General features: G+C 46.2%; 1 protein-coding gene across 1 annotated transcript in view; it reads left to right on the forward strand.

Annotated features, from left to right (window-relative positions):
• The window catches only part of COL13A1 (collagen type XIII alpha 1 chain), a 129,553-nt gene that overhangs the window by 43,001 nt on the left and 61,747 nt on the right, over nucleotides 1-24,805 (forward strand). Inside the window, exons 5-7 of the mRNA XM_057403293.1 lie at nucleotides 995-1,064; nucleotides 20,674-20,681; nucleotides 23,322-23,348. Of these exons, the coding sequence (XP_057259276.1) occupies nucleotides 995-1,064; nucleotides 20,674-20,681; nucleotides 23,322-23,348 (105 nt within the window). The remainder of the gene's footprint in view (nucleotides 1-994; nucleotides 1,065-20,673; nucleotides 20,682-23,321; nucleotides 23,349-24,805) is intronic.

Here is a 24,805-nt window from a genome sequence, read left to right on the forward strand (position 1 = left end):
TGTGAAGTAGGTCAGACAGTAAAAGGGTGCAACTGGGATAAACAGTTGGGCTTGAGAGTTAGAAGGGAAGAATGAGTGACTCTTTAGCACAGGCACCCCGGCAGCTCAGTCTTCTCAAATCATCTAAAATCATTAACCAAGTGAAGTTCACAAGCATTAATGAATAACTTATTTGAATTGATTCGCATTTTCTTCACTTAATTGCAGTTATTTTAATAAAGTCTATAACTGTTGGTGTGGATGCTGTCCCTAAAATGCATTTTGCTAAGGACAAAAGTCAATTTTAATGACATTTCCAATGAGGGAAGATGGGGTGGCCTCGGATAGACGCTTATCTCCCCTTAAGGAGATACTCAGATAGGGCCAGAAAGCAGATGACTGACACACCAGCACCATTAGAAATCCAAACACACTGAAAATTAGTATTTTGACATCATTCCACCTTGTGGAAATTCTTGATGGATTTTTTTCTTGTTCTGCACTTGGAGAAAAACAAAGCTTTACAGCTCTGAAGGTTTCAGGAAATGTCACTGCTGTTTTCAGGCCACCTTCAGCCATAATTTTTCAGTGGGACCCTTCTGTCTGTCCAGATGTCTCCATGAGCATGAGGAGTCTGCTTTGGGGTGGTGGAGAGGGAAGAGTACCTGCCTCAGAGCTCCATTTTCCATTGGTTGCATGGGTCTTCTCTGAGAAGTGTGGCTTTCTCATGAGGACACAGTCACCTCTTTATTCCCTCTGCTGGCTCTTGATTTTGTAATGCCTGTCACGAGGACCACATTTGGAGGCCATTACAAAACTCCCCCAGCCTGCTTCCAATCAAACCCCACATTTCTTGTTCAAGGCTATGAATGCCATTCTATGTTCCCAAACTGTTCTGCTCTGTCTCTCCCATCTCTGCTCAGGCAGCATCCCCCAGTCCCGCTTTTCTAAGAATGTGGGGCTCTGGTTTCAATGATATTGATGAATCCTTTTGCTCCTTTTTCTCCTTTGACAGAAATTAAAGTTCCATTTGCCAAGGTATCGAGAAGTTCGAGATACACACCAGCAATGCAACTGCCCGGCAGGTAGGGATCTGGGATGGCTTGCACTTTGGAAGGGCCTTTTTTATCTACGTCTTGTTGAAAGCTTTTATTGTGCTGTGGGGTATACAAACATAAAATTATGCATGCTTGCATAATAATGTGCTTGAGATATAGGAAATCAATGTGGAGATGTGTGTAACAAGTTGGGTACATACGTAAATGCTACTTTCTCATATGACAGACACAGCAGGAAAAGTGATAGGACATCCAGGCAGATGTTTAGGTAGTCAGTAAAGAAAGAAATATACATTTAGAAGGCAAATGTTCCCATTAATTTCAGACATCAATTTTAAAATGGGCAGAATGGCTCTTGGGAGGTGCATCTTTCTTGGTTGACTTGAGAAGGTTTGAAACACATAGGCTAGACCCAACACTAAAGCTGAACAGCTAAATTTTGGTGAGCCAAAATGCCTCTGGGACAAGAAGATTTGAATTCCTTGGTGTTGTACAACTATCTGAGGCATCTTGCAGAATAACAGCCTTCTGTTAGAAGCAGCCATTTATCAGGGGGTTGAATGAAGTGGTCACTCAAGGTCCCGCTCACATAACATACAGAAATATTATGGGATTGCTTAATTGCATTATGTTCTTAATCATGCTAATATCAAAAGGCTTTTTGAGACATCTTCAGAAGTGGTTTCAATACAATAAGTGACAAAACATTTGTGAATGGCATTTCATTCCATTACCATGAATCATTCAGCCTTCTTCATTGTCTTTTGATGCATTTGACTGTGTAGCAAAACCAGAGAAGTACCAACTACCACTCACATCCAAAGTCAAAGTTTTGGGAGTGTTTGAATGTGTATGTCCAAACCGAGTAGCTGAAGCTCATCTTCAAAAGGAAGAAGCAGGAAAAGTTGTGTCTGGATGAGCATCTGAAAGTGTCATTTCCATTTTCTGTGGTTTCTCCTTTGGTTCTCTTTGGTGCCCCTATGTGAGGTGTTTGACAGTGTCTGGTGGTACACATATCAAAGTGTGTTTAAGTATGATCAACAGTGGGATAATGGTGGATGAAATGATGAAGGGGGTTGTCTTTGATGTAGATAGTGTTGTCTGGAAATCAATATATTTAGACCTGTGTACAGGCATAGGAGGTACAGTCCCTTGTCAGACTAAAATGGATTTGTAAGGTAGTAGCTCTTAAAAGAAAGAGGTAAAACTGTGCAGGTTTGTGATGGAAAGGAGCTAAAATCCAGGATCCAGACTTGTAGATCATTGAGAAGTGCCTGATTTGACTAGTCCATATCAGGACTGTTGGGCTTTCTTTTTAGTATCAGAAAGAAAAAAAAACCCCAGGAACTATTTTGGTTTAAATTTAGAAGACAGTACAAATGAAATGTCTTCCTAGTATCTTTTCTCCAATGATCAGATCAAAACTGACTTCAACTGTTTTTAGATTTCAATCTTTTTCCTTCAATGGGAATACAAATCATAGCACTACTCCATTTTCAAGTTCTTCCCAGACTTGACATATAAATGCCATAAAACCACAGGAATTAATATCTTCCTGGTGTTTCTGAGCCAGCTTGGAGAATGAAACTTAGATCTTGAATGCAGAGCAGGGAAAAAAAGATTCACTGATTTTTGATGTCGTCTGAATATGACCCCCTACACCATGTGTGTGATGGGTGAATTACCCAAGTATTTCAGGATAAACAACTTAATACTTGGTTACAGATACTCACATCCCTTGTGAAGCCTCAGCAGTAGTTGGTGCTGTATTTCTCATAACACTTAAGTTATAATGCTCATTCCATTAAGCTCATAGTATTTCTGAAAGACAGCTTTGATTCAAGAGAACAATAACAAAATGCCTCATGTTCAGGCTTCCTTTTTACCTGTCACACTTGCTTGTCTTTATCGTATGCTATGGATACAGAAACTACTTGTAAAACTTCCCCCCACCCTGCCAGCTAATCAGTCAAGGGAGATGAAGCTATGTTCCAAAGGTGATGTTGTGGCAGGTGAAGTCTTGATTGGCTTTGGGCAATGCAGAAATGAAGGCACCCCCAGTCAGCCATTGTCTCATCTCAGACCCTTTGCTATGGGGTGTTTCCTCTTGGTCTCCAGGCTGATGAATGCAGGCTACCTGAAAACACTGTTTTGTTGTTTCGATGTGGCCTCTCTTCCAGCCCAAGACCTTGGGAATCCTTTTCTTCAGTGTATTTTGGTTTTAAAAGGCCCTAGGGACCAGGCAATGTGACACTAGCAGAAGACCAAGGTATTCAGAAGCACTGAGAAGAATCAAGATGTTGCAAGATTTGGCACATGCCCATTGCTTCTAAACACATTATGTTCCTCACCAAAAATAAATGTTTATCAGAAGTGACATTTGAGGTCTTCCCTAACTGTGAGCTAGGTCTCTGCACGGCAAAGTAGGGGAAAAGGAAGACAAGTTCATTTACTGTCCTGTTCTGTTCGGATGTGGAGGTCCTGGGCAGTGTCACCCATTGCCGTACAAGAGCTTCAGGAGACATGGGGTTGTGAATATAAATGGTTTGGAAAAGGTCAGAATAGAGGAGCAAGAAGACTGTCAAGTGTGTGACTGTGTTTTGGCTATCTGAATGCGCGTGATAAGGACTGTACGAATAACACAGTCAGGAAAACAGTGCAGCTGTATTTATAGCAGATGATAAGGAAATGTAAGTTTCCTTCAGCTGGGAAGTTGCTGCTTCAGATCACTTGGGCTGGGGCTGGGCGTGACTACCTGTGAGCGAGATGTCACTCCTCAGCATTGTGGTTTTTGAGCTCAGAGGTCGCAACGGGCTTCTCCACTGGTCTCTCAGCAGAGAGGACACAACCCCCAAGGTTAGCATAACCTTCCTGGGTAATTAATGATGCAGTTCCCTTCGTCTGATAGTTAACCTGTGTGATTCCTTCTGTCCCCACTGTCTGCCAGACTGATCTGCAACAGCTTCATACAGATTGGGAAATGGCCCCAAGGCCTCAACAGCACCAATGACTGTACCCAGGTCTTCACCACCCCAGGCCATGCACCACGCTCAGGTCAAGTGTGGAGGGGGAGGTTAGCACAGGTTTTGATCCAAGGTCATTGTGAGCTGGGATGAGACTTGGGGAGTTTTTCTGGGCGTGAGCAGACGCTGGTGAGACCATGGGTCTGATTTCTAGAAACGAGCCTCCCCTTGTGACTTTTGCTCAGATGAGGGGAGTACTTCTTCTCTACACGGAATCTGGATGTGGCTGAGAGCTACCGGGGGCTGGAGGATCCTCTCGCAGCTAACTGCCCTCCTTTGATTTCTGCTACATAATAACAAAATGCTGCAAGGGAAAAGCCTCATGTTTCAGGTTGACAGAGTGAAAATCTAACCTTTCCTGGTCTGATCCAGACCTATATGCAGATCCAGACACTGTCAGCCTGGATAGTCTCAAACAAGCAGCGATTACCACCAAATCCCTCTCCCACAGCCTTCTTGGCGGAGGTGGGCGCTTGTGTATTTTATATACTGTTACTCTCTTTATTAGACCTTTCCCATCTTCCTCTCTTCAGCTCCTATTTTCACAGTCCCCACGTGGCCATTTTTCACTCTGCTGGCTCTCTGCTCCAGTCTTCAATATCCCTTACAAAAAAAAAAAAGGCAAAAAAAGTTGGCTTCTTTCCCCCTGCCCCCGCAATGCTTGTTTTGGTCCAGTTTCTCCTCCGGCAGGTTGGGATCCTGCAGTGCTGGAGGCGGTCAGCCATGCAAGCAAGGAAGCAGCTCGGAGGAATGCCGAATGGCTTTTCCATCCCACCCCGTGGCAGCACTTTGGGGCAGAGGAGGGACCTGGGCTGCGGGAGGAGGAAGCTCCGGCCCTATGGGCTCCTCGGGAGTGGGATTGGTGGTCAGATGGAGGTTGCACAACCCCGCCACGAGCCAATGTGCCTTCTGCTCTTACAGGGGCTTAGAGGGTGGTATGGGGCAACTGCTAGGATTTTGGTATTGGTCAGGAGCTGGGGTCGTCTTGGCATTGTTTGCAAGGGAATTACAAAGGGAATTTGCAAGAGAGTGTCCCCTGGACGTTCTTCTACAAACCTCATCCATGTTCCTTATCTGCCCCAGCCCAGGAGTCAGGGAAAGCTGCTTGGCCATTTCCTTCAGTTCTGACTGACCTTACAGAAATACTCTCAGGAGCTGCCACATCTCACAAATGCTGTTTCCCTTCTTGCAGGGTGGCTAGCCAAAGCAAAGATGCAACAGTGGCCCCAGTTGCACCCTGCAGCTGCGGGCCACATGGTGTGCACACTCAGTCCAAGCATCCTGCTCATCCTCTGCTTGCCCCTTTGGGTACACCCATCCCATGCTGGCTGGACCTCTTGGCACAGCTGCAGCTGTAGAAGGAGGCCAGCAAAAAAACAGTACAGGGCTGCAGTGGGGCTTTGGCTCCCACCCAGGAGGTGTCACCCAGAGCTGGCAGGGCCATCTGGCAGGAGGTGGCAGGATTTCCGACATCCTGACCCCTGCCTGGCCCTACAGGCAGCCAGCAAGCAGGAAACATTGGGAAGGGCAAGACACAGGCTGGCGGACAAGGGGTTGGTGGGGATGGCTGTAGCAGGAGAGACCTCTAGGCAGTGCGGGCTGAGCCCTGGCCCTGCATCCCCCGGGCAGGAGATTGGATCCAAGTGGATGCATCTATTTCTCCCTTGGAATTCTTATCTCCTCTTCAGACACCTCTGGGGAGGTGACCCAAAAACATGGGCAGCTCCGGATTCCTGCCTGCTCCCCACTTCCACACCTTGGCCGGATGCTCTGCCCCTTGCCAGGTTGTTTTCCTGGCTTTCCTGTTTTCTTGCTGTCATTCTTAACACAATCCTTTTTCAGCTTGCTCTGACAGATCTGAGGGTTCCTGTGAGGTTAAAAGCCTGAACACACCGGTGAGCCCTGAGAGGTGATGAAGATATTTGTAGTCCCTGGTCTGGGGCAAGGGTATGAGAAGGTCACCCCAGCTATTTAAACACTGGCAGCCATGAGCTGTGTCAGTGGTCCTGGCTCAAAGCCATGAGGAATGTGAGGTCGGAGTGTGCAATAAAACACCCATTCCCATGGCCCTCCTGTCAGGAGGTGCACTGAACTAACTGAAGGGCTGTGGTTTTTTTTTTGACCCCTTTTCAGGATGATTAGTCAGCATGGTTTTCTATGCTGACTATGCAAAAGGTGTTCTCCGTTTTAAGTGTCTGAAGGCAGTATTTGACAACGCCTAACCAAAAAATTGGAAAAAAGGACATTTGTCTTAAGCAGCCACTCCTTGCCAAAAGCTTTGAGCTTTCTGAATTGCCCTTTTCCTTTGAATGCACTGGCAGAGCCCTCCGGCTGGCCGGAGAGAGCCGAGCAGTGGAGATAGCAGTGTCTGGGTGGCTAAGGATGGGCATCTGATACCACCACAGCCAGAGCAGCATGTTGCCATGTCAGAAAATGTGATTTGCTGGCATGACATCCCCATGGCATGGCACATCTGGAAGAAAAATTGCAGCATAATCATTGCTTAAATACTTCTCTTGTTTTCTCTCCTTTGTAAGAAATCTCCCTGGGAATTCCATAATTCCCTGAAATTTAAATATATTCCCCCATTCACATTTTTTGGGCCCTCCAGAGTGTATACACAGACTTCATCCTCGAAGGTTGCTCATGCGCCCTGGCCTGCTGGCTGTATTTTGGGTTAGGGTTTGTTTGGTTTAGGCATACTGTTGTTTCATTTGTTTTGAAGATGCAAACCACACAACACATTCCACAGATTCTGTGAGCAGTTTTGAATAGATGGGGATGAACAATTCAGGAAAAAAACAAACAAAGAGCTTGTTTGGTCGCTTAACTCTCTTTCTCTGAACACGTAGGCAGCTGTGCTCTTACACAACTGCTTGGAGCTGCCTGAGGAGGCACCCCCACTTGGCTTTTGTCACCTGAAGGTGACTGAGGAATGGTAAGAAGGAGCGAGGATGCTCCTTACATGTCTAAGCATCAGCTCATCCAACTTAGTCTGTATTTGGGATCTAAAGTGATCCCAAGGATCACTTTGTTAAGGAGTATTTAATTGATTTTAATGAGCCTGCTGTTGTTGCTGCAGTGCATACTAGGAGGGCTCATGTAAGCCATTAATAGAGCTGTGAGCACTGCCCAGGCTGCAAAATGGCTGGAGGCCATTGGAATAGTGCTACCATTCCAATAGAGTTAGCAAGGCAAAAAACTCTGCCTTTTCTTCTTTATCCAAAATATGGTTGGAAACATCAATGCATTAAAAAGGGAAGGTGCTGAGGCACAATGATGGGCACAAGTGCTCTGCAAGAGGGTGGCCTGTTTATTTACACCCATCTGCTTGTTTGTATTATTTCATCTTACCATGTTCAGGCCTGTCTCCTGCATGCCCCAGGGCTCCTCTCTTTGCCCTTTTATGTGCTTCCTTATTTCAAACTTCTTATTTTAAGCTTTTTTTTTTTTTTTTTACTTTTTTATTTTAAACTGTCTGGAAGGTGGAAGGAAAATCTCCAAACTCACAGAATTGCTGTGGGTCTTTTCCTTTGGAGGCTGAGCTCTCCCCAGAGGTGTGAACAATGAGCATTTGTGTCCAGGTATGCATGAGTCCTGGTGGTACAAGCGTTAACTTTAATGGTGCTTGTATGTTATATCCCAAATGTTATATCCCAGTCACGGATAAGCCTTGGCTGTTTGGTAAGGCCATCCTCCATCCAGAACCAGGGATAAGCAGGCCTCTTACTCATGATGCAGAGAAAGACATCAAGTATTAAAGGTGCAGAAAAGATGGGGATTTTGGAGGGAGGAATAGATGCTCAGCACTGCACAAGAGCAGATACCTGCTGTGGTGGGCTACAGCTTGAAACACTGATGCAAGAGAAAACTGTTGTGGCTGTGCTGATTTATATCAGACAGGAGTACCTCTGTGACCTTTACCACCCCTGCTAGGACACATCTGAATAACTGGTCCAGTGGTGAATGGCACCCTGCACACAGACTGGGGCCTGACAGGTTGCCTGTGGGGTGCCTGGGATGCATGTTGAGGGCTGCAGCAGGGAGCTTCTGCATATTTCACGGGTTTGTGTACAGATGTTTTGTAGAAGTGTTTACACCATTGCGTGCCTGTGCTTACAATGTATATGGTACATATGGGCATAAATCAGCGCCTTGACAAAGCGAGGCAAAACCATCCCAGCTGGCTGGGGAAACCCAAAGAGCACATTGCACTGCTACTGTACGGCAACGGCTTTGATTCAGTGCGAGCGCGCTACCGGGGTGGAGGATTTTTCCCAGGCCTGAGCTGTGTGCACATGGCCGGGCTGGTTTGCGTCAGCTGCTGACGCATGTCCGGGCCCTGCGACGTGGATCTCGCGTGTGCTGCCCATCCTGGCAGCTTTGTGGCGGCCAGAGGAATGAAGGAGAGTCGCACCAGTCGCCAGGCTCGACAGCGGGGCACGCTGCCTGGTGGCGTCCAAGCCCCTTGCGCAAAGCATGGGCGCCCGCCAGCCGGCGGAGAGCACCGAAAATACCAGGGACAGGACAAGGGGGATGTTGTGGGCGCCAAGTGGCTTGCTTCAAAGCTGTTTGCAAGGAGACTTCAGCGCTAATGTTAGCCTGCGATCGAGGGCAATGGTGAGGCAGAAAGCAGGCTGCTGGCCTGGCGTGTGGCAGGGATGGCTCTGTCTGGCATTTCTGCGGCAGGGCAGAGAGTAGGGTTGTGCAGCAGGATGCAGAGGCCCAGGAGGAGCTCTTCTCTCTGGGGCATTGGATTTCGGTGTGGTGACACTCGATTCGCTCTTGGCTCTTCCGGGCATCTGCCCACGCCTTCTCTCCATGGGGGCCAAGGGCCAGGGAGATCTACTGGTGCCCAAAGGGTGTCCCAGGGCACAGGAAGAGTGGAGGGGAGGCTTTCCTCCCCCCGATCTCCTTTCAGCCCCTGTGCCAGGCTGGGAACACAGGTACAGCTGATGGTACAGGGGCAGAGGCAGAGCTTAAAAGAGAGAGGTTGCATCATGCGGGGCTGGGCGGGCTTTGGGAGGCAGAAACCTCATCTGTTAAACACATACCAGCCCCCATGCCCTCCCCCGCCAGGGAACATTCAATCCTCTCTTTGATGGACGTCCAAGAAAATACTACTTCCACATCCTAAACTTGTTAGCACCAGTTAATCATCTTAACCTTCTTCCCCTTCGAACACACACTCCAATGAGTTTCCCATCGCCGGCAGCCGTTAAAGATGCAGCGACGCTTTAAGTGTCAGCCTTTGCAAGGAAGCGTACAGCCATTAATTATTAAACATCCAGCTGTCCCCCAGGTGGAAGAGGAGAAACCCACGTCTCGTGCTCAAACTACTTTAACGTGACTGTCCAGTGAGTTACTTTGAGGGTAGATGCACCTGACGCAGTTTTCCTCTTCCAGGAGCGGGACCAGGTTTCTGCTCCTCTGTGTACTGCCTCTTTGACATTCATAAGCACTGTGAAACATAAGCCCTGGAAAAAATTTGCCTGCATTAGAGTGATGTTCCAATGTGTCCCAGACTGACGTTGCAAAATGCTGGTGGCATGACAATCGAAGGGTTGGAGAGGCATTCTCACATGTGGAGTCTGTGCCACGCAAACACTGAGGGAGAGCTGGCTGTGCATGATGCCTGCTTAAATGAACATCTCCCCTTCATTTTGTCTGGCTATTTCTCTGTTTTTCTACTTGGAAATCCACTTGTTGCCCATTGCATATCTTTGCTGTGTTTTCACCAAAATAAGGTTGTGTTTCAGACAAGAGAAAGGTTACTCCTTGATACATCCATCCCCGCTGCTGTGCTGGTGGCTCTGGTGGGGTGGTGATGTGCTCTTCGATGCTATCTGCCTCTTACACATATGGGTTTGTACCACCCTCACAGCCTCCCCAGACCAATTCATCCCCTGCTCTGAAAGCCTTCCTGCTCTCCTTTGCCCATCCTATTCCAACCTGGCTGTCGAGGCTTGGTGTCTGTTTCTTCCTCATGCAATGTCTTGGGTGTGCAGCATTGCAGCCGGACTGTGCAAGCAGGAGGTAATTAGATCAGCATACTCCCAGGGGGTGGCTGATTAACAGCACATTTTCCCCATGCCGGGGGGCTGAGACACACACAGGCTGTATCAATCCATCTCTTGCCTCACTCCTTTCCCTTAGGATGCCTGGTTTTTAATTTTTGCTTTTCCTTTTTTTCCTTTCTTTCAAAGAGAAGATGAAGATTATATCAACTGAACTGGAATCTGAACTGACAGAGCTTTGTGCGAGGGACTTGTTTATTATGGTTCTGTATTGCTCAGCGCAGCATGTGTGCTATGCTGGGGACCACCCAGCGATCCCATCCACACCAGGCTTCCCTTGATATGTGGCTCAACCAGCAGCAGGTAGAGGGCCATGGGCTGTGCTTTGCCTTTGGGAAGGGGTCCTTCTGAGGCTGAACCCAGTACTGGGTGGGTGGATGTGGCTGGATCCCAGTGGCTGCTCTTTGCTTTTCCTCCTCTATCATCATAGAGGATGCTGTCCAAGGGAGATGTTGCTGGAGGCGATGGCAGCTGCTAGGAGTTGTGTGTTTGTCTCGTTCCTAAAGTAGCTCAAGTGCAATGGGCTGGGATTATTTTTTTGCCTTTTTTTTTTTTTTTTTGAATTTGGTTTTTAATACTAGCACCTTGTTAGAGGGATTTTGGCAGAGGGAGTAGTTATTTCCCAAAACAGCAGTCATTGCCTACAGATTAACTCTCCCTTAAACCCTACCATATACAAGTGCAACACAGATGAAAGAGGGGTTGAAACCCCAAAAGCACCCCATAGAGCTTATGGTTCTGTGGCACTGCCCTGGCCACAGCCAAGGAGCCATATTTTAGCCCTCTGTGCACCAGGCAGCTATACACCCAGCCCTGACCTGTCCAAAATCCAGGGAGAAACTGTGGAATTGTGAAGCTGTTGGTATCCCCTGTGCAGTGTGATTTAACATGGGCTTAAAAACAGAAGGAAAGGAGAGGGGGAAAGAAATGTGTTTTTCTGAAAGATGCAGTATCGTGTTTCTTAGTTTACCTCCAATTCATGTGTGTGGTGATATTTTGCTTATGGATGAACTGTGTGCTTATAGCAAATTTTTTTGTTTGTTTTTTGTGTGGTTTCTTTTTTTGTTTGGTTTTGGTTTTTTTTCTGGAAAACCAGGAGAGGATGGGGGCTATCAGGTGTGGTTGCAAATATTTCTCTCCCTGAATTTCAAAGCCATTCTGGATAGATCCTGTGCTCTACTATTGCATTAACCCAACTCTTAATGGGCAGACGTCCTGGAGTTTCTTGGGATAGTGATGGGAAGTGGCTCTCAGGTCCTTTAGGAAAGGAAGCTACAAATGTGTGACTCTTGGATTGAGGACTGGTGCAGGGCATGCACTGTCCCTGGTCCCACGTGGTTTGGCATGCATTCAGCCATTGCTGCCTCCTCCATGTGGGTTTTTCCATGTGCTTTTCTCATGCAGCAAACCGCTGCAGACCTCAGCCCTCATTCCTCCTCTTTGCTCATTTTTCCTGGAATAGAGAGGGCTTGCTGTTTTGGTAGGAGATGGGGCTCTTTAGCAGTGTCTAAAGCCCCACCAATTTTTTGCCAGACATGTCCCTGCAGCGCATATTCAACACCCCCTCCATGTATTTAGGAGAAGTTTCTCTGTAAATACAATGCCTTTTTCCCCTTGTGCCTTTTTCCTTTTATCTGGGAGGAAGAGCTTCAGAGTAACTAGTTTCTAAACTTGATTGGTTTTCCTCCAGGTTACTTCTCTGCTCCAGAGGCAGGGAAAGATACCTCTTCCACTTTCATTGTGATCTCTTTTCTTCTTGAGATTATAATGGGATCTCTCCCTACCTTAAAAAAATAAGCACCTGTATGCCTAAATAAGAAAAATCTTTGAGTCTCGAACAAGATGGAGGTCCTTACAGAGTTTAGCAAACTTATTAATTGTGTCAAATTTGCCACAGTGAGGAGCTGAGAGAATACAGGTGCTTTCCGCACCACACACTGTAGGGAGGCAGCAGTTGTTTGGGCATTATTTTTGTCTGATGGCTTTCTCTGTAGTGTGTGCTGTGCAAAGCATCTGGGTTTGGCACCAGATGCTTTACTTCATTCTATATAAGGAAAGCCATGAATCCTTTTGTCCCTGTTAGCCAACGTAAGTTGTCTCGTTTAACACATGTGCATGCTACCCCAGCCTGGCTCCTACTAGGCAGAGCCCTGTGTGGGGGTAGGCAAACTAGACAAACCTCTCAGAGTTCAAGATGTGCTAAGAAATCATCTGCTAGATTTGGATGAATGAATGAAAATTCTTCTCTTCCTGCACAATAAAGCATGCTGAGCAAACCCGCTTGGGCTCAGAAACCCCATTGCATTGTTCCTTTTGAGGGGACTAGCATCAGCCCTGCTCTCCTCCACATGCTCTGTTTGGAAACAAGGGAACACATCAGGAAAGAGCCTGAAGGAGGAGTTTATGGTGTCTCTAATTAGTCAGTTTGTTCCATCCTTGAAGAAGAGGATAAGGAGTGACAGGGATGCATTGCTGGCCTCTGGAGGAAGAGTGCTGTGGCTAGGCTGATAGGGTAATTAGTGGTAACTGGGAGCTATCAATCGCCTCGGGTGGAAAAATGTCTTGGTTAAAGGAAAGACCCTCCCAAACATTTAATAACTCAAAAGGGTGTGAGACAGGGTCTGGAAGACAGTACTGGCAGTCCGTGAGGTATTTGAGGAAGGACTCTATTAAAAGATAAATTGAACACAATGGTCTTTTGTTCTTCCCCGGGTAGGTGACAGAATTTGCTGTTATAAAAGTTGCAAAGTATTTTGGAAGGAGGAAGGAAGAACAGAAGAGTTAGCAGACGGAAAAGAGGGAAGAATAACAAGAATTGGGGAGGGGTGCGGGCTGCAGCAATGCACTAGATATTAAAATCAGCTGCTAATTGCAAAAATGATAGAGGAAGAAAATGAACCTATGCAATCTGAAAAGTAAAATGTATCATATTTTAAATGCATGATCAGAGAATTTATTTAAATATTTATTAACTATAGTATGCTCCAACTTTCTACTTTTCCCCAACAACCACATTATGAGAGACTGTAATTTTCAGCAGGAAGTAAAAGAGCTGTGGATTTTTTAGTTTGGTTTTTTTTTCTTTACCCAGCCATGATTTACTTTGGCCAGTAAGTGGTTCCTTCCTAATTCTGCAGCTCTCTGAGGAGTAAGACTTGTATGGGGCCTGACTGAGTGTTGAAGAAGCAGTCAGCTCCTTGATGGAGAAATATCAGACCTCTTAATGACCTGTATTCAAACTGCTTTGGATCTCCAGAGCTTTCAGACACCACCTTTCATATTCTTGGCATGGAATAGTATGTGTTAGAGGATGTACGGTGGGAGCTGCAGAGAAACTATCAAGCGTCTACTCTGCCAAGAGTGAAGTTTTACTGGACTGATAGCTTGTTGCATTGACATGTGTGTCTTCAGACTAAGAGTTGCCAGGTCTTCTGGAAGTGTCCAAGTATTTGAGGTGTACTTCAAAAACACAGAAGGAGCTGGAGATGGGACTATGAAGGACACCAAGAAAAGCTGAAGAAGTTCATTGTGGATGAGAAGGAGACTTTTCTCCTCACTGGACCATAAGAGCTGGTCACACCAGACAGGAAGGACACCAAGTTCTGTGCTTGCACTGCAAGAAATCTCTTAGCTTTTGAGGGCTGCTAGAGGACGTGATATTTCAGAAGGTAAGGGCAAGGCAGAGGTGGTGATGGGGAAGGACTCGGTATCCCTCTGTGATAAGCTAAATAGACACCATGTCTTCTGCCTTTAACAAGTTGTCTACTGTTAACTTGTGCAGTGAGCTGGGGAGCAGGTTTCTATTTGAGAACTACACTTTAGGAGGCAAATGGGCCCCTGAGGGGGACCAGTGAAAATGACCGGAGGTCCAGAAAACTTGGCTTCTGTGGAGAGATGGGAGAATTATGTTTTGTTTAGTCTAAAGACAACAGAAGACTAGGGAATGGGACAGCAGACTTCAAATGTATAAAAGGTAACCGCAAAAAGGAGAGAAATAAAAAAAGCTGTTCTTTGAGTTTGTTGTACATCAAAGGTCATTGACTGTCTTCAACAACAACACTGGAAATTCTGGGTAATCTCTAAGAAAAATAATAAATATGACCTTATGAGTCAGGGCATGGGTATCGCCTGGGTCAGATCACTAGGGAAGAGTGCAGTGTCTCCATCCCCAGAAGGCAGCAACAGGTTAGGGAAATATTTGCCCAAATAGGCTAGGTAGAGACATTTTTCTTTTGGTTGCTTTGAAGATGTTCCCTCCTCAATTTCATGTCTTTCTCATTCCCCAGGAATCCTTTAATCTCTGTTTGGTTTGCTCAGGGGAAGCAGAAGGGGAAGAGAAAGGGGGATAGTCAAGAGCAGCAGTTTATGGCTGGTGGTTTGCACAAGCCTGGGGGCTCACTGCCTCTTTGGCAGAAGGTGGTGGAATGGAGTGAGCTTGTGACCATCCATTTTCAATTTACCATCCAGGGCTCTGCACTGCTACTGGAAAACCCCATGGGGGCCTCCAGATCTGAAGCACAAAATCCCACTGGGAGAGCTGACCCCATGTGCTCTTCCCAGCCCTTTTTTCTCTGCTTTCTGTGGTGCTAAGTGCTTCAGCATGACAGGGACAAATGCGACTGTTTGCTGCCTGGAAGGAGCTTGCTGACCCATGGATGCCTGCCAAAAATAAGCATTGTTCTGCCTGGTGTCGTACATCCCACTGTCTCTTCCCCGGTGGAGCCAGGGGTGCTGTGTTTGTCCTGGGTACAGCCAGCACCATGCAGGCCGTTGGCTCTTGGCCCTTTTTGCCCTTTGTTTTTTGTATTTATCAGAATATTTCTGTTTGTCTATTGTTGAACCTTTTGCTTTGACACTTAAATCTGCCTATTGGGCTTGCTATGGTTATGCCAACGGTACAGGTTTTTCTTACCAAATTCTTCTGGCTCTGTAGGCTGACTGGCTTCTGTTGTCCTTACAGATGCTTCTTGAAACAAGTGGATGCTTGGAGATGCAGTTAGAGTCTGTAGCTTAACTCCAGTATCAGAACCTCTTTTATTTTTTGAGAGTACTGCTTACTCAAGTTAATTTTTCTGTGAGGCTCCACCTCATTGTTTGCTTTGGGCACAGCTTCCCATGGACTTCTCCTCTCGGTGCTGTGCTTGAGGTCTTCTCCTTGGCAGAAGCTGCTGCTGGTGGCAGTGCACTGGGATGCTCAGAGTGCCTGAGCAGTGACTTTTATCCTCAACAGCTGCTGATATTAACTGCTGAATCTCGGTGATGTCATGGGTTTGATTTCAGAGGCAAGCTTGAGTGACTGGCATAACCTGGTGCCTCAGCTGAGCTTTGGTCACAGGGAAATTGAAATATCTTTTTCCCTGTCCGGCATTTCTATGACCCTTTGAAGAACCTCTTGCTGCTCTGCAGGGTGTAGCTGAAAGGCTGAGAGAGGATGTTCTGGGGACAGAGTGTCCTGGTCTTTGCGAGGGGCTCATGCTCTACGGAGAGAGTTACACACTCAGATTGTCTGCTGACAACACCTGAAGCAGAATTTCTGGAGTGTATGTTTTGGGTAATCGTCATTTAAGATTTCTCTTATCATTTTGAAAATTTCTCTTGTCTTTAATTTTCCTACAACTAATAATAATGAATTATGGCAAGGCACACAGCAATTTTGCCTTTCATTTGCAGTTCTCCAAGTTAATGATCCCTCCACCTCCCCTTGTATCATTTGTCCCCTGATGGAAGTAGGGAAGAGGTCTCTAGAAGACTGTGAGTACCCTGGATTTCTTGTGTGAAAACTGCAGCACAACCAGCCTTTAAAAAAGGTGAAACCTACCATCTGAGCTCTACGCACCCAAGTGGGGTCTGCTGGCTCCAAAATAGGGTCATGGTGTGCTGAACATCTATGAAGCCATGAACAAAGGGATCTCTGCCACCCTGGGTAAGATCGTGCTTGGGCTGCTGACATTTTAAGCAGCATTTCAAAACTAATTGCCTGGCCACAGCTATGTTATTATCAATTAACATAGTCCTGAATATCAGGAAGTAACTGTATCTCTTTAACTCTTTAAGGCTGCCTTCTGGGTCTGTGAAATGGCTGGATTCCCTCACAGGGATGGATTACATGTCTATGTCTCCCCTTCTGCTGGAGTGTGTAGTGAGGATGACCCAAGTGAGCAACAATGACATCTTTATGTTCCCTCTCTGTCCATCTTGTCTTGTGTATTCTACAGAGCAGAAAAAAAATTCCTCATATGTGAGATTTTGGAGCAGGGTGGAAGACAACCACATTACAGACACTGGACTGCCTGAATCCAAGAAGTTAGAGAAAAGAAATTAAGCAACAGCATTTGAGATCTTTTTAAGAGCAGACACTTTTCCAGATGTCAGGAAATGCCCTTAAATGGATGGGATCATTTCAGTGATCCTATCAGTCCAGAGAGCATTGCAGTCTCAGAAGCTGAGGGTATCTCTACCATCAGAAGGTCTCACTCCACACAGACCCCCTCTAATACTGTCCAGCTTTTAAGATCTGATATTCTGGGATATGGGTCTTTCCAGATTAGAATAAATATGACCCAGTTACAAAAGAAGCAGCCTTTCTTCTGAGCCTGAAGAGGCTACAGCATAGAGGGTGGCTTTTTATCTCTTTGTGGGGGTGAAGGAAAAAGGGTCATTGCAGTTCTGTTTTAGTTAGTCACTGGTTGAATGGGCCATGGTGGAGAGCAAGTGAGCAGAGGGCTCTGTGACATGGCCCTGCTGTCCATCACAAATATGCCCCCTCTATATGTGCAGTAAGGCAGACTCATCCAGTCTGCAGACCATGGCTGCTCATTTGCTTACTTGGGCTACAGGAAAGGCAGAGCTTCTTTAAGGAAAGTTTCTATCTGCATAAAAGCCAGAGCAGCTGAGAAGGGACAGTGCAGATGGTGCTAATTTCCAGAGGCCATATGTTTGGAGGGACGCTGGGTACCCCCACAACAATTCTTTGTTTTCTCAATGTTCATTTTCAAAGGTGCTCTGGAGGTCTTCTCTTTGCAGGAGGCTGCTGCTTCCTCCCACTTGTCCACTCCTGACATGTTTGCTCCATCCCCTCCTCCGTCCCCTGCTGCTCGATAAGCCCCGCAGCTGGATAAACAGCAATTTCAGTTGCTTACAGCCCTTCAGTGCCTTTCAGTGAGGCACCAGCACGGAGAGAAGCTTCCCGAGCTGCTCATTGTGGGTGGACGGTAGTGCTGTAGCCTACATGCCAGCACCAGCAGCACTCTGGTCCCATCAAGATCAGGTTCAAAATACACAGGATCTGGAGGTGCTAATTACAAATGTGGGCTCCCTGTTCTGTGCAAGGCAGAGGAATTTGGTAATCTGGGAGCTCTGGGTCTGTCTGTAGGCTGAGGTTAGCTATGAAATGGGCTTAGAAATCTTCATGGTAGCTTTGATTCCTGCTGTTTTGACTTCTTGTCCCTTCTCTGCTTACTATTTAGAGAAAAGGGAGTTAGCTCATCTCCTAAGCAGCAGCACCTCTATCTCACCCAAAAAGAGTCTGCTGTAAACACAGAAGAGTAGGAACCCCCATAGATGAGATTAGCACTTGTAGCTGTTGAGGTTGTTTGCTCTTCGTCATTTGTGGAGCATTTTGGAGTTTACCACCATCAAGGCCTGGCCCACCAAAGAGGGCAATAAGGCCTCTTTCTACGCAGCTGCCCCAGTCTGCCTGGGACTGCAGGGGGGCAGGGAGCATGGGGAGCAACATCCAGTGGTGTTGCAGTGATTCTGTTACAGTTCATGTTCCTTTCATGAAGGGTTCTGTGCAATCTGGTTGACTTGTATGTTTGCTCCCTTGGCTTACACAGGATTGCCAGCATCTCTGACCAGGCCAAGGTATCTCTGCCAGTCCCCTGGCCAGGGGCAACCCTGGTGCATTGCATGAGCACAGCTGGTGCTGCCCGCAAGAGGCTGTCTCAGACTGGCCATCTTTGGTTAGAGAGGTTGAAAGCGGAGACAGGAGGATCCCCTCTCTCATTTGCCTGCTCTTTCCTTTAATGTGCGTTACTCCTTGTTATGTTAGAGACTGAGCCTCTTTAGAAGCTCTGCTTGGCCTTCTCATTAATCACTCTGACAGAACATGACAAATCCACTTTGCTGAAGCATTATTTCACTTTGTAAAATCCCCAGTGCTTTGCAATAGCTTATCCAGCAGCACCTCCTCCCTCCCCACTATCCTTGGCACATCTTCCTTCCTCCTCCTTCAGCCCATGCAAGACGATGTTGCTTTTACAAGTGACTATATCCAAGGGCTCTGTCTCCTGGGTCACATGGATGGTCCCAGCATTTGAAGCCTAGTCCCTGGATGGTCTCTACTGATTGACTTATTGTAGCCAAGATTGTGTGCCTGCAGCTCACTGAGCTGTGTTTATACAAGACTGTGCAGGCCCCTCCACATAACCATTAATTTTATAGAGGGCATATAACAAAGATGGGCCTCCAATATGCCTCCTGCCTTTGATCTGTGTGGGGTGTGTGGCTTGGTGGGACCAGAACTGACGGCATTGCTGATTTACTCTGCTCTGCGGATGTAGCTTCTGGAGCAAGCAAAAGCGTCTTTTTTCTCTCAGCGGTATTGCAATACCATTACACGCTGTGCTGCTGTCTGGTCACATTTGGTCTGGAAGGGTACGGTGGCTCAGGGTTTGTTTGCCTTTAAATTTTTCTTTCAGTATTAGCTAAATGGTTTGGTTCATGCAACCTGCAAGTGCCCCAGTCTGCCCCTGTGCAGACAGGTAGGCGGGTTATTATGGGTCTATAGTGTTGCTAATGGAAATAAAGTCCGTATGTTGGCAAGTTATAAGCATTGACTTTGTGACAGGGTGCTTACTCTGAAACAAAATCTCTCCAAAACTGTCCTCACAGAACTTTATTGTCATGCAGGCCAGACTTGGAAAAATTACTTTTTTTTCTCCCAGTCTGGCATAAATTAGGATTCCTGTATCCGAGTCTGACCTTGCCCTCCAAAATGAACATTCTGATGAGAAACACTTTTGTTATTTAGATTTGGCATACCAAGCAGGATAGTGACCTCAGCACCAACACCGGTGATAGGCAATTGCCAGACCCAGCAAATTTGGGTCCCCCTGAGCCCCTGCCCTAAATTTGGATGGAGATGTTTTGAGCCGTTGAGATTTCTGGCTGTGAATGTTGGCTTTTTAGCACTATCTATCTGTCCGTCACCATGAATGTGCTAAACATTCTGTTTTTCTTTTTTTTTTTTAACCAAAAGGTAACCTTTGGAGATAACCTTTTTTGATCAACAATAATGAAAGCTGAGCAAAGCTCTTTAGAGTGCCATTCACAGTGCGATTTTAGGGTACCAAAGCTTGATAGCCAAACCATTTGCTGAAGTCCTTGGTATGAAGGAGTCATGCTAAGTGGGAGATTTCCAATGTGGAAAATGTTCAGCCAAAGTCTCCAGTTTCTTTGGTGGACTTTCAGCCAGGGGTATTTTCAGAATGACAGCGTATTCTGCAGGTGCTCACCGTGACATCCACCTCCCATGCAAAGAAGAGGTTGCTGCCTGTTACCTGTCAGCTCTCCTGTTACGCTGTTTAGTCTTACTTCCTGGCACTTCACATAAAGAGAGGGGAAAAAAAAGGAAAAAGAAAACAGAGTGTCTATAAAGTATGGAAAATGTAGAACCCCCTGACAGTTGTATGGTGCATCTTGCTTCTCTCACAGAGAGGAAACCACAAAATAGTCAGGCCAGGGGTTTCTTTCCACACACACACAGTATCTGTCAGGATTTTGAGGAATTTTCTGGGAACTGATGAAAGAAATGTGCTGTTTAAGCCTTGGTATATACTGTACAATAGTTCTGTATGAGGGAGATGCAGTGCTCCACGTTGCCAGATTCCAAAAATCTTTCCAAAATAAAAGAAACCCAAAGGATTTGAGGAAATTCCTTCCAAGAGGGTCAGAATGGCTCCTATGGGAACAGAGCAGAAGCAAAGGGGGAAATAAGCTTGCACTAAAGAGAAAAGGTACCTGATGTGCTTAATAGCTGTAGTTTTCTCATTAACCTTTTCATGCCTTTACAAGATCACCGATACTGATGGGAAATGCATAGGCATTTTATCAGGAAAGGGGCTCTTTTCCCCTCCACTTTCAACTTCTCAACCCCAAGGGGTGGGCAGGATGTGAGGGGGAGTCACACAAATAACAAGTCTCCTCTGCTCAGTGGTGTCACACTCATGGAGGGGACCCCTGACTGCCAAAGGACCAAAAATGAGTTTAACAGTGTCAAGAGTTTGACTTGCATGGCCTTTCCAACACAGGACTTTCAGAGGCTGCCCTGCACTCCTGGTGACTGTAAAGCAGTGCTGCTAATTTTGGGGATACTTAAGTAATGAATAGGGAGTTTGTGTATGTGCATCAGCAAATGTGAGCAGCATCAGGATCAACCCCAAAAGATGGTACAGTGTGTTTATTTAGTCCTTCTTGTTAGTATTTATTAAATTAAAAAAATATTTATTGGTTTTTTTTTCTTCTTCTGTCTTTCAGGTCCACCTGTAAGTACCAAGCCTCTATGGTTTTAGAAGCTGTTGACACAGAGGTTGCAGGCCACGAACTAGCAAAGTCTTCTGTCTGTGGTGTCTGGTGTGGTAGCTGCCTTCACAGTCCTGGCAACCTGGGACCTATCAAACAGCAAGTACTGTGGGTGTTCAAGACCCATATTATTGTGGGGTTGCTCTCGGCTGCATTGCAGCTTTTGAGGGTGATGAGACAGAGGGAGCACAGGGACAGGGACATGACAAACACGAGGGTCACATGTATTTATTACTAGTTGGCCCCACATACCCTGGGGGAATCAGCTGTATGTGCTTCAATCCATTGGATGCCACATGCTGAATGAGACGTGTTTGCAACAAAGGGAAAGATAGATCACAAACACATGGCAGGAGCTGTAGGGACTTGTTCCCTGCTACTCTCGTGGGCTTGCTGAACTGATGGGCCTTGAAGTATAGCTGCACAATTATCAATTTCAGAGGAAAAAATTGTGTTGACAGCTTCCTTTTTAAATGTTAGCTAATGCAAAATCTCAGTGCAGATGATTTAGGCTTCAGGAAAACAACTAGGTTATTGCAGAATTTTCTTACAGCTACTAAGAGACCCACGGTGAACCAGAAGAAGCAATGCAACGAATGAGGCCATGTATTGACATCTCTCAGGATTATAGAGAAATGCTATATTGTCTCTAGCACGATCCTTCCAGAGGAAATGGTTTATATTCATGTACAATACAGTAACTATGCTGGGTTTCTGTGGAGGAACATGAGAAGTTAAACATACGGTAGTCATCTTTTGTCTGTTCATGCAAAAATGTCTTAAACAGTTTGCAGATGATGTTCTGAGGAGAAGTACTTGATGCACAACCTATTTTCCCCTTTCATCGAGTCAAAATGCTGTAGACTGAACTCCCAGATATATGAGCACATCCCTATTTAATGACAACAATCTTACAAAAAATTGCACCTTCCGGGTCAAAAGGTCTGAAAGCGTTTTACAGCTGGAATCCCTGATCCATGCAAACCTTCAGCAGTAGTTGATCCTAGGGGCTTTCAGGACTGGCTGCTGAAGTGAATGTATTTCAGTGTTAGCTTTGGGTTATTGGGAAGAAAGCTCTGCTCCAGAGGAGCTGCAAGTGGAGTCCAGCTAGATCTGTCCCTACCATTCTACCCTGGGCAAGCATAGGTCAGTGCTAAAGGGATGGGCCAGGCACAAAATTGGTGCTGGTGAAGCATTTCTATTATTGCTAAGAGAAATCAGAGAGAAAGCACAAGGTCAACACAGACGTCTCCTGGAGAGCAGTCTGCGCCTTTGCAGGGTGAGGAAGACACGCACTCCAGGCTTCCTCTGCAGCAATAAGGGCTAGAAACTTAATATCGTAATGAAAGATTGAAGCCTGGCAGAAACACATGGGACCACCAGAGAAGTGCTGACAATATGTGCTACTGTATCCTGGCTTATTGCAACCTCTGAACCTGTCTCCGCATGCAGACTTTCAGGACAGGCTGCGAGGAATGCTTCAGCCAATGGAAATAACAAGAGGAAGTCAGGCAGACCAAGCATCATTAGCCAAAGTGGAATGTCTTGGGCTAACAGCACCCTTGCCTCTTTCAGGACCTCTGGGTTTCTGATCAGCTCAGTTCACTGCCGAAGAATAAAGCAAAGTCCTCCATGCCACCATAGGAAATATTTCTTTCCTCTCCCTGCCCCCCCTCCCCCTATATTTTTTGTGATTAAAACTGCATGGAAACTCAAGTTTATGAGCGACATGGGCTTCTGCCTGGGTGGTTGTCATATACATCATGCTGGATAGGAACCCCAAAGCACTGATGACCCACTGATGACTACTCTCTCCTGGTGTTTTATCCTGCCTTGCAAAACACAGCATATTGGGCAGCGGGGCTTAGACCCCAGTGTCAGCTTGAGTTTGGGGATGGGCAGAAATACTCATTAGAGGTGCACTGAGCCCTGTTTGTAGTGTAGGATGACCAGGAGAAAATACAGGGAAATGGCTGAGCAACACCCCAGCGGTCAAAGGGGCCTTCATACTCTCCTCTTGCCCAACAGATGCTCCCACCGTTGTTCTTGAAATCAGTTGATGCTTTGGTGAAGACAGGGGCAACCCATAGTCACATAAGAAATTTGGTGAGATTGGGACTAAAAGGGGCAAAGGAAGGAAGGAAATGATGAAATGATGCAATAGTCCAGAGGTTCCCAGACTCAATTGCCGTCTGGACCACATCCGAAGGAAAAGATCCTCTCACGGACATTTTCTCTCCCATTTCTGAACATGCAACATTTCTGTGGCAATTGCAACAATTCCATACATGAAAAAATAATATTTAGCAGATGGAAAATCAGGAAAAAAGTCAGGGCCCTGTAATTAGCTTGCTCTCCGTGGACTTCCAGATACCTTCAGAGCCTGTGCGGAGAGCTGTGGGTAGAGCCATGGCGAAAGGAGAGAAAACTTCACAAGCAGGAGATTAGGAAACTGAAGCAATCAGAGCTCATGGTCAAGGAGCTGTGGAGAGTTTTTTAACCATTCCGTTTCCTAAACCCTTTCATGTGATTTCATCTCTTTATCATGCCCTTTCTTCAGAGTTTGAAGCTAACTTTCGTCATTTCTATGTACTTTGTTTCAGGGCCTTACAGGAAGACCAGGGCTCCCGGTAAATACGTCATTCTTTTCTTTTTCGCTCCCTCGTGTTCTGTATCTGGCAGTACTTTCATCGGTAGGCCTCCAGGGTTTGTAAACTGGGAGAAGGTAGTAATCTTGCATAACAATCCCAACGTGGAATACCAAATCCAAACAGCACATGAGACATGTCTTGTAACAGAGTAGAGACCACAGGAGCTTTGTAGGAGCAAACTTAAGGGTAACATAATCCCTATGAATCCTCCTGCATGTAGGAAACATATTATGTCTGAAGATGCCTTTGTCAGCTTGAGGGTCTGGTTGAAGAGGCACAGTGTGTAGTATTCTTGCTGATGGTGCTTGCTAATTGCAGCAGGATTTAAAAGGCCTACGTCACTCTGGGACAAATGTAAAAGTCTGTAATAACAGTGTCTGCATCTGAGAGAGATAGCCATGCGTGAAGAAGGAGCATAGGGTTTGGCATTATAGCTGTGTGCTTTCTTGGCTATGGCTTCCTGCTCCCTGGGCTGCAGCTCACCTGAAGAATGCAGCAGCCGTAACAGGCAGTTTCCTAATGAGCGAAATGTAAACTGTGCTGCTGGCTCCCCCTGACTCAGGAGAGAGGCTGCTTGCTGCCTTTTGTGCTCCTTTAGTTCCAACGTGGGAGCTGCAGGCAGCTTTGCATGACTTGGTAACCAACTTACATGGTATCATCCACCTTGGAGTGCTCTTTCCTGGCTCCCTGTCACAGACAACCTTTCATTATAAACATCTGGCATTTATTTGCTGTCCTACTGGGAGCTCTCCCTTTGCTATTATTGCTTGGAGGGCTGTAACGCTGCGCAGTCACATACCAGACACAGTGCTGTCATGTACCGCTCCAATACCAGGTACTCGCTGGAGACCTGACACAGCTCTGCCCTCAGCTTAAGCTCTTCCTGCCTGGGCACCAGCCACTGCAAAGCCAGGAGAAATGAAATCAGCTTTTTTACCTCAAACTATGAGGGAGATCAGCCTGAGCTCAGCTATGGAGGAAAGCAGCATTTAAGGGAAATAAAGCACAGGAAAACTCAGTATTACACCCTCCAGTAGCCTCAGATTAACCCCATGGCAAGATGCTGACACCAGGAGTTTTGCTTGCTGCCAGCACACAGACATAGGCAAATATTAGTGGGATTGAGAACTGACCTAAAACCCTAGAATAAGTAGCTTCCTATAATATTTCATCTACAAAATTTACAATCAAGCAGCTGGTTAGCTGTTCATCCATCTGCAAGGGATGCTTTTGCAAAGCATATGTTGCTTTTCAATTTATGAAAACATGCACTGCATGGAAAGGAATGCTGCCAATACTCAATAGCCCCCCAGCTACACAGAAGGAAGTGGCTAAAGTTTCACCAAGTAACGGTTTATCCTAGGCAATAATGTCTGAGTTTGGGATGCATGGCCAAAGGAGCCTCTGTGCATACACCCAGCAAAACAGAGTTACGT

The sequence above is a fragment of the Pezoporus wallicus genome, unplaced genomic scaffold (genome assembly GCF_028554395.1).
Source record: "Pezoporus wallicus isolate ANWC-B61680 ecotype Strahan unplaced genomic scaffold, APGP_CSIRO_Pwel_v1 contig_4264, whole genome shotgun sequence".
NCBI classification, from domain to species: Eukaryota; Metazoa; Chordata; class Aves; order Psittaciformes; family Psittacidae; genus Pezoporus; species Pezoporus wallicus.